The sequence below is a fragment of the Orycteropus afer genome, unplaced genomic scaffold (assembly GCF_000298275.1).
Source record: "Orycteropus afer afer isolate SDZICR_OR568_19922 unplaced genomic scaffold, OryAfe1.0 scaffold00230, whole genome shotgun sequence".
Lineage (NCBI taxonomy): Eukaryota > Metazoa > Chordata > Mammalia > Tubulidentata > Orycteropodidae > Orycteropus > Orycteropus afer.
In genome coordinates, this window is record NW_006921817.1 from 1,054,795 (window position 1) to 1,064,228 (window position 9,434).

Consider the following 9,434-nt stretch of genomic DNA (forward strand, 5'->3'; position numbering starts at 1 on the left):
ATGTTGTGGTAATTATGTTTGTGTGTCAACTTGGCTGGGCCTGGTTGAGTGGCTGAGCAGCTGGTGGTAGTTATTCCCCATGATGAGACTGGTGGGACCTACCACAAGCAGCTGAGTAACTGTCTTTGGGATGTGGTCTGCTTCCTGTATATAAGGAGAAGCATTGGGAATGGTCTCTAGCCTATGGCATGCTTGGACCTTGCATGGAGCCTTGTTGCTCAGCAGCCTGCTATGCTCTGCCACCCTTGGGCCTTAAAATGGACTTAAGTTACTGGCCTGATGTGTGGTTTGTTAACATAGGGACTGTGCCATTTTCTTTGTCAACCTTGGGCTTCTCAGCCTCAGCAGCTGTCTGAGTGAAGAAATGCCTCTAGCTCCAATGGGCCGGGAGCAGGAGGCAGAGCTGGACCCCAAGATTGAAGGGCTTTCACCCAGCCCCTACAGCCTGGTGCTTTGAACTTGGACTTAAAGCCTCCTTGTGAGAGAATAACCTCCTATTTGTTAAGGCCATCCCATTTGTGGTATATTCCTGTCAGAGTGGCACCAGGTAACCAGAACAGATGTTAAAGTTTGAATGTGTTCTCTAAGTCTCAATTTTTCTCTCATTCTTCTATTCTCTTGACATTCCTACACTGTATTGTGGAAAGCACTCTTGACTTAATCGTCCATCTCATTAATTCATTCTTTATCTACATTCAATTTTCTATTCATCTACTGAATTTATTTCCATGACTCATTCACTGACTCAATAATTTTATTTTTTTTTTGAAAGCCTTTATGGTGCTAGTGATGGCCTGAGGACTGTTTTATAATTTCCTGATTTATTTTTTTGGAACTTATCCTCAAATCTAAGAAAGACTGACATTTCTTTTATGCTCTTTATTCTTCTCGTATTTCTGTGGTTTGGTTGTCTACTCATCTTTGTTGTTTGGGATCTCTGTTATTCTGTTTGTGGTTGCTGGTTAGATCAAATGTAGCTTGTTTGTGTTGATGTGGGGGAATGATCAAACATACTTCTATGTGAGGCAGGTCAGTAGATTGTAGTCTGTTCATGTGAGCTTCCCATCCCACTGGGGATCTGTAGCTACTTAAGGTTTGGGGATCTCCTCTGGTCCAATTGCACATTCAAGTGTTTATGCCTAAATGCAATTGCTGTTGCTGCCTACTGCCTAGCCCAAGTTGGGAAAAGGGTTGAACGATGCAGTTGTTTCAAGTGCAGCCCCCACCCAAGGAACCTCCTCAAATCTTCCCTTACTCTTTCCTACTTTGGAACTTTCCTGGAACCACCATTATTTGACCTGCCATCCTCCATTTCTGAACAGCTGTGCTTTCCTTTAACCTTACTTATCTTATCCCACTTATGTATCTCAGAAATTCCTCAAATGTTTTTGTCAGTGGTGGGCCACTAGATTTCATCTTCTTTTGAGAAGGAGAGGTCAAAGGTATTTGATCATTCTAACCATCTTAGGGAGCTCTGTTAGTGGTGTCTAAGGCATTTGACTGCTAACCAGAAGGCTGGCGGTTCAAAGCCAACAGCCACTCCTCAGAAGGAAGGTTGGGCAATCTACTTCCGTTCAATCTCCTCCTTTAACTGCCATTTATTTCAGTTCTTCTCAGTGGTCAGCCTATGATTTGAAGCTTAATGTGTCTGAAACTGCCAGATACTAGTCATAATATTCAGCATAAGGTTCATGTGTTTTATTCATTAACTCTTTCAAGTGCTGTAGAAAAGTAAGTGCTATGGGAATTTAGGGTTCTCCCAGCTGAATGAAGGCTTCTGAGTTGGACTTGGAATAAGAATCGGACATGCAGACAGTTGTATAATAAGGGAAGAGTCGAAACTAGCTACTTTGGCTTGAAATGTAGAATTCATGACAGGACTCAGACACTTAGTGATAAGGGAAAATAAATCAGTCATTTACTTTTTTGTTTGTTTTGGATAAACTATAAGATACAATAGGAAAATTTTCAGATTTTTTTTCTTAATCTTCAGACTGAAAATTGTTAGAGGCCTTATCCAGCTATTACAAAATTTGGGTAAAATGATAAATAAGGCCCAAAGTGTCCATTAGTATATGTGCTGTGTAAACACACAGTTTAGTTGTGTTTTATTGTCTACGCAAAAACATTTGATTGTGTGGATAATAACAAATTATGGATAACATTGAGAAGAATGGGAATTCCAGAACACTTAATTGTACTCATGAGGAACCTGTATATAGACCAGGAGGCTGTCGTTCAAACAGAACAAGGTGATACTGCCTGGTTTAAAATCAGGAAATGCATGCATCAGGGTTCTATCCTTTCACCATACTTACTCAATCTGGATGTTGAACAAATAATCTGAGAAGTTGGACTATATGGAGAAGAATGTAGCATCAGGATTGGAGGAACACTCACTAACACCCTGTGATCCACAGATGACACACCTTTGCTTGCTGAAAGTGAGGATGACTTGAAGCACTTACTGAGGAATACTGAAAACTACAGTCTGCAGTATGGATTACACCTCATTATAAAGAAAACAAAAATCCTCACAAGACCAATAAGCAGCATCATGATAAAGGGAGAAAAGACTGAAGTTGTCAAAGACTTCATATTGCTTGGTTCTACAGTCGACCCAATGGAAGCAGCAGTCAAGACATCAGATGATGTATTGCACTGGGCAAACCTGGTGCACAAGACCTTTTTAAGTGCTGAAGAGCAAAGATGTCTCCTTGAAGACTAAGGTGCCCTTGATGTAAGCTATGGTATTTTCAATCACCTCATATGCATGTGAGAGTGGGACAATGAATAAGGAAGGCTAAAGAGTGAATGCTTTTGAGTTGTGGTGTCAGTGAAGAATACTGAAAGCAACACAGACTGCTAAAAGAGCTAACAAATTTGTCCTGGAAAAGTGCAGCTGGAATGCTCCTTGGAAGTTAAGAATGCCCAGACTTCATCTCACCTACTTTGGTCATGTTGTCAGAAGGGACCATTCTCTGGGGAAGGATATTATGCTCCCCAGAGAAAAGTGGAGGGTCAATGAAAAAGGAGAAGGCCCTCAACAAGATGGACTAACACAGTGCCTGCAATGATGGGCTCAGGTATAGCAGGGATCGTGAGGCTGGCATGGGACTGAGCAGTGTTTTGTTCTGCTGTACCTAAGATTGCTATGAGTCAGAGACTCAACGGCACCCAATAACAACAAAGTGTAAACTATTTAATGCCCCTGTGTGTGGGTGTGTGTGTGTCCATCACTGATGTGGGTTCAACACCAGAAAACTCCTCCTGCCATTTGATGCCTATTTTGAGAGTTATATAGGTGAACTATTAATTTATACTATGAGTCACTTTTTAAGATATTTAATAGCATTTTCTCACCAAAAAAAAGTTTAACACTTCAGAAACTATTAATATGGCATTTTTGAGGGGTGGCCTGTTTTTTAGGCAATGTTTTCTGCAGGACTATTAAATAGATCCTCAACTGGCACAATTGTGGGGGTGAGGAGAGGTCCTCTAGGGAGTCACTTCTGAATTTCTTTTTAGAACTCAATATTTTTATATTTGGAAAATCTTAGATGGGAAATAGGGGCTAAAATGGTCAAGTGTGTGTTACCAGAAAGAGTCTTAAATGGGAGTAGTGTGTATTTAAGAATTTTACCTTTATCTTCAAAGGACATGGGTTTGTAAAAGCTTGAAAATTAGAGTTTTACAGGAGGCTACAAGGCCCAAGCCTCTTTCAGATACTGCATTCTTTGGTTAAAAAATGACCAAAAAAAAAAAAGTATTTTGAAAATCCTTAATTTATGTCTCAAAACAGTAAACAAAAATCTGTGCTTTACTATATGCTATTTGGTACCACCAGTAATCTTTGACACTGGCCTAAAATTAAAAAATAAAGTTATTATGAATTTAGCTTTTATTCAAAATTAAATAAGCAAAAGCAAAATTTGTAAGAAACTTTTACAAATGACTTACATAAAAGAAAGCTAATAGAGACAGTCACAAGTTTGCAACAAATAATTACAAAAGTATCTAGGGCAGCATGAATATAAACCATGCCACAGCATGGTGATCTAATTGTGATGTGAATAAGGCATAACTAACATTTGCACCAAGACTAGAATTTAAAATTAAAACAAACTTTAAAAGCTTAGGTCTACATTAAGCTTCTCTTCTTCCCCTAGTTCCTCAATGGGTTTATACTATGTACTTTTTTCTTTAAAACAAACACATCATGTCAAACTATAAATTACATAGATGGGCAGTTCATGGGAAAGCCCCTAAAATGTACAAACTAACTGATACTGAATTGAGTTCTCCATTTGTCTTTATGTACAATTAAATGTAAACCATATTTTCACAGTTTTAAGTGTTTTATGAATAGATGCACAGTACCATGTCAGGTTTGTAATTGTTCCTGAAAACTGGCTCTAGGTTCTACATCCAATGCCTATCAGGCACTGTGATGCAAGTATTTACATAAATAAGAAACTGTGTCATAGTCAATGGTCAAGACAGGTCAGCAAGAGCAGTATTTCCAACAAATAGTGATACTCAATACCATATGTTACATACTTGTGCAAATATAAGCATTAGGACAGATATATCTGAGGCAAATTCAATTTGCAAAAAACTGTATCGCTACTGTTGTAAACTTGGGCAACAAATGACCCTCTGTAAGTTCTGCTCTCTATGGCTTTTTTTTCTTTTAAAATTTTAAAGCCAGAGAAAATGCACACATACTACCCATGCACACGCACACGCACGCACGCACGTGCACACGCACACATACACGCACGCACACACACAGACAACCCATACACACAGAGTTCTCATTTCATTTTAGAATATGGTACATAGTGCAACTTCATCACAATGTAGAGGTTTAACACACATTCAGTGCGTGTTTTTCTGTGCAAGTTCTCAGTGGTCTAGATCCTAGTTGAAGGTATTCATTTGAAGAACCACATGAATCAGGAGGTTGAAGAAAAAACAAAACAAAATGAAAACAACAGTTTCATTACATTTCTTAAACCAGCACTGGATGTGCAAAGGCAGCGAACAATCTGGCTGTCAACATAGCCAGATTAGAATAACTGTTTAAAGGAAGATCCAAGCAATTAGTTACTTAGACTGGTCTCTAGAAAAATAGGTCAGTATATGCTGTATCTTTGTCAACCGTTCTTTCAAAGACTTCATTGACAAAACCGACAGCTGATATCGGGGATCTACAGGAAGAACTGCGAGAAGCCACCAACACCATGCAGGTCCATTAGGGGTTGCCTAAAAATAATCAACATTTTATAGTATTAATAAAGCAAATATTTATGAACAACAGTAATGAATAACTTAAAGCTACTTTTTCTTGAGCACATTACTGTGTCAGTTCCTCTCTCAATTTTCTTATTAAGTAAAGCAGACCATTAGTAAGCCCATGTAACAGAGAGAAATGAAATTCTGAAATGTAATATAAATTGTTCAGGATCTCTCAGCTCCTCTAAGCTCCTGTGTGGGAGAACCACAATTAAAACCCAGAGCCAACGTCCTTACCTCTGCACCACACTGCCTTAAAACAGTGTTTCTCAATCTAAGCACTATTGACAATAATTTGTGTTGGATAATTCTTTGTTGTAGGCAGCTGTCCTGTTCATTTTAAGATGCTGATCAGTATCCCTGGCATCTATCCACAAGAATCTAGTAGCACAACTCCCAGTTGACAGCCAAAAAGTATCCAGATTACACTGGCAAACATCTCATGAGGGCCAAAATTGCCCGTAGTTAAGAACCACTGTCTTAAAATACAGAGTGAAGCATTAAGAAAACTTAATTTATATTAAGATGTCTTGAAATAATTATGGACTCTAAGGAATGATAACACAAAATAATGGTCTCAGGTTCCACTTTTGCTTGAAAGCTAAAAGTCTCTGATGTTGCAAGGGCTCACTACTGGCTACTAAAAGAACTAGGAATTCAAATAAGAATTTGTAAGCTATATTTACTGTACATTCAATTGCTTTGTATTGAACCTGAAGTTTCAGAAGGACAAAAGGACCAGTGACATCAGTGGTGATCTCAATAAGGGCCCTCTAGAATCAAAGTAGACTTCTACATTTATATGTTGTCTCTTCTCAACTCAGCATCACTACTATCTTCTGCATAATGGAGAAGTCAGAAACTATATTTCCCAGAATCTCCTTCCCTGTGTACATTTCCAATTGCTATTGCACTGATATGATTTCATCTCATGGCCATCCCAGGTGTTACAAGGTAGAGGTGTACTCCATAGAACACCCACCTCTGGGTGGGTTTGAACTACCAATCTTTCAGTTACTAGTCAAGCCCTTAACTGTTTGCATCACCCTGGGACTCCAGTTCTAGGTTAGACTTTGCCAATAAAAGAGGCACTCCTATGAGATTTGGAAGTTTGAAGAGAAAGGTCCATTACTGTCTGGAGAGTGTTGCAGATAGAAGTGTGGGCAGATGTGAAATTCACAAAAGCTTTCTGCAGAGTTCTTTCTACTGCTGCAGACTGGGAGACTGGTGGGGAGTACCCTGTAAATTCTGAAGAATTAGAGCAGCTTCTCTTCAAGTTCTTGAGGACCATGCTGATTTGATGTTCCCAGCTGAGGTCTGTGGCAACAGATTCCCTGACCTTTGTTGGTAATGTTTTTGATCTTTCAACTCTAGTTCTTCCAATGGTTGTATAAAACTCTAAGTCCTACATTAAAACCTTCATCCCTGGAATACACAGAGTGGCTACTTTTGTTTTCTTGAGAAAATCCTGACTTACAGAATGTTACTAATAGGAAGCAATGACAGAAAACCAGTTAATAAAAAAGAAGGATGGTAAAGTAATGTTAGATTTTTCTATAAGCTAGGTTTGTTAATGTTTGTAATTTACTTATTCAAGTTCATGTTCATCAACGGCAATTTCTGTCAGGTCCAATCAGATTTAGGATAAAACAAACATGTGGCAGCTTATCATATGCTAAATATAGAATAAGTATTCAAATTGGAGATGCTGATGCTGAAATTTCAAGTTCAAGGGAAAGATTCAATTGTGATTCAGACTTGGACCAACCTTTGAGAATGTGAAGGAGAGGCAGTTTGCATCACAATGGTACTTGTTATGTTTCCATTTCCATCTACCTATTTACAGCTATTTCTTTATGAACTCTATCACCTTCTTACCACCACCAGTTTATTGAATTCAACTTAAAATGTTTATGGCCTAAAACTTAGTGCTTTGATAAGTCTTTAGTCAGATTTCCCACACAAAGCCTCTTCTTGATGCCTCCTGCAGTGCCCACTGCACAGATCTGCTTACACAGAAAGTGCCTGATCTATACTTAATTAGATGAAGCTTAAGTATAAAGCCTACATACCTAAGCAAGGCCCTAAGAAGAAGAGGGTGATAAGAAGTGAAGTACTAAACAAGAAGAGACAAAAACAATTTGAAGTGAGTGGGTAAAAAGTACAGAAAATGTCATACATTTCTTAATGACTTTCCAAAAAACACCAGTAACAGCTGGCTGGCTCAAAGGCACAGCGTCTTGTGATCACAATTTATTAGGTGGTCTCATTTTTAATTCTTTATCCTTCTTTCCAGAAAATCCTTAGCTAAAGGCCTTCTCCTTCTCTGGTATTCACTCTCTAAGCACCTCAGTTGGAAACTATTGCCATCTTCTACCTATACAAACTTTACTGGACATCACTGCTCTAGAGAATAAAATCATGACTACAAAGGCAGGCTGTCCAAAGAAAATGCTATGAAAAAAGGAACATTAAAAAAAAGAAAGAAAAAGTTTTATTAATTTTTGGGTTTCCAAATTAAGTGACTGAGCCCTTGGAAGCAATATCAAAGCCATCGTACCTGAAGGTCTTCCTCCCTCTCAGGCATTGATCCAAAGTGCTGAAGAATCTGACTTCGAAATCTATCTCTTAAATTTTGGAACCAGCTACAGGCTTGAAAGTATACCAAATTGTGAAGCTCTCTGAGATTCCTGGTCTCATCTTCATTCTCAACCTAGAAAAACAACAATCAATGAGACTTTTGTGCCTGTATCAGCAATGCTACAGAAATTTAAAAAAGAAAAAGATGAGGGAAATATATACTTCAGTGCTGGTGTATCAGAGTGTATTATTTTTACATTATATGAAGCACACATTTGTGTTTCACATAGTGCCAATGGGGCCAGACTAAACAATGACAGCAAGGCTTCATCTCCACCTTGCCTTGAGTTAGCAGTGAAATTTTGCAGAACCCTACCAATAGGCCCTAACTGGGAGGAGTAAGATTGGGAGTGAGTCCTACGATAAATGTTTAAACAAACTTGGAAATTCTTTTGCCTTCATAGATATGTGGCTTTTGACAGCAGTTACTTAAAAGAATGCAGTTGCTAAAAATGATAGATGAGGGAGGGATGCAGATGACATTGCAGAAAGCAGGACAGGATGGAGGCCAGGCATGATTATATCTTTTACCAGGAAACTGAGTTTAAAAACAAACAAACAAACAAAAATGCAACAAGTAACTTGGTATATAAACCATTATCATCAGAAGCTAGAGAATAAATGATACAATGATGAGCTGCTCCTGCTGTAGAGGCCCAAGGCTGTAGCTACATCCACAATCCCTCCATAAACCCTTCAGATTACTAGATCACCAAACTGCAAATGCAAATTTAAATTCATCAGCCTTCTAGCCAAACATCTAAGAGTATTCTCACAGAATGCAAGTGGGCAGATAGAACGTTAACTCACCATCTTATATTGTAATCTTTAACAAACACTTATATCCTACTTACTATGTGTCAGGCAGGGTTGTGTTTCATATATACTTATAATTAACTTGTCTGAACAAATATCAGGCCTGACTCAGCCCTTCATATTTCAAGGATGACTAAATGGAAAAGCAACAAGGGGACTTTGAAACATTTTTAAATATAAAAGGTAAGACTATATAGCTCACAAAGAACTAAAGAATATAATTTTTACTTTTAAAAGATTTGAGATAAAAAATTAAACTAAGGTTTCAAAAAGCAACAGCTTTGCACTTTCACAAAATTCAAGGAAAAAACTATGGACTCTAGAACACAAGGAACAAAAAAGGTGGCTAAAAAGCAGACAAATAAAAAATAATAATAAAATAATAAAAATAAAAATGCAAGATATTAAAGTTAAGGAGTTAACTGTAATAATACAATTTAAAATTTAAATAGAAGTCATAGAAAGGAGAATTATTATAGTAAGTAAAAAAAAAGACTTCGATATTGCGGTGTAGTAAATTACTTAGTGTGGCTTTTCTACCCATAAGTCTTTGTAAACTCTAAGGTGGGAATTGCTATTAGCTATGGAGGAGATCCTGATTTTAAAGTCGCCCCCTGGGTTATTTCTGTTGGGCGTGGCACAATACAATGTTCTGGGAAGTTCCCACTCTCTCTCACGTG

The 9,434-nt window shown here is 38.0% G+C and overlaps 1 protein-coding gene across 1 annotated transcript in view; it reads right to left on the reverse strand.

The window, feature by feature from the left end:
* Positions 1–5,109: 5,109 nt before the first annotated feature.
* The window catches only part of LONRF1 (LON peptidase N-terminal domain and ring finger 1), a 67,345-nt gene continuing 63,020 nt past the window's right edge, over positions 5,110–9,434 (reverse strand). Inside the window, exons 11-12 of the mRNA XM_042782055.1 lie at positions 7,859–8,011; positions 5,110–5,268 (exon numbers count right to left, since the gene is read on the reverse strand). Of these exons, the coding sequence (XP_042637989.1) occupies positions 5,110–5,268; positions 7,859–8,011 (312 nt within the window). The remainder of the gene's footprint in view (positions 5,269–7,858; positions 8,012–9,434) is intronic.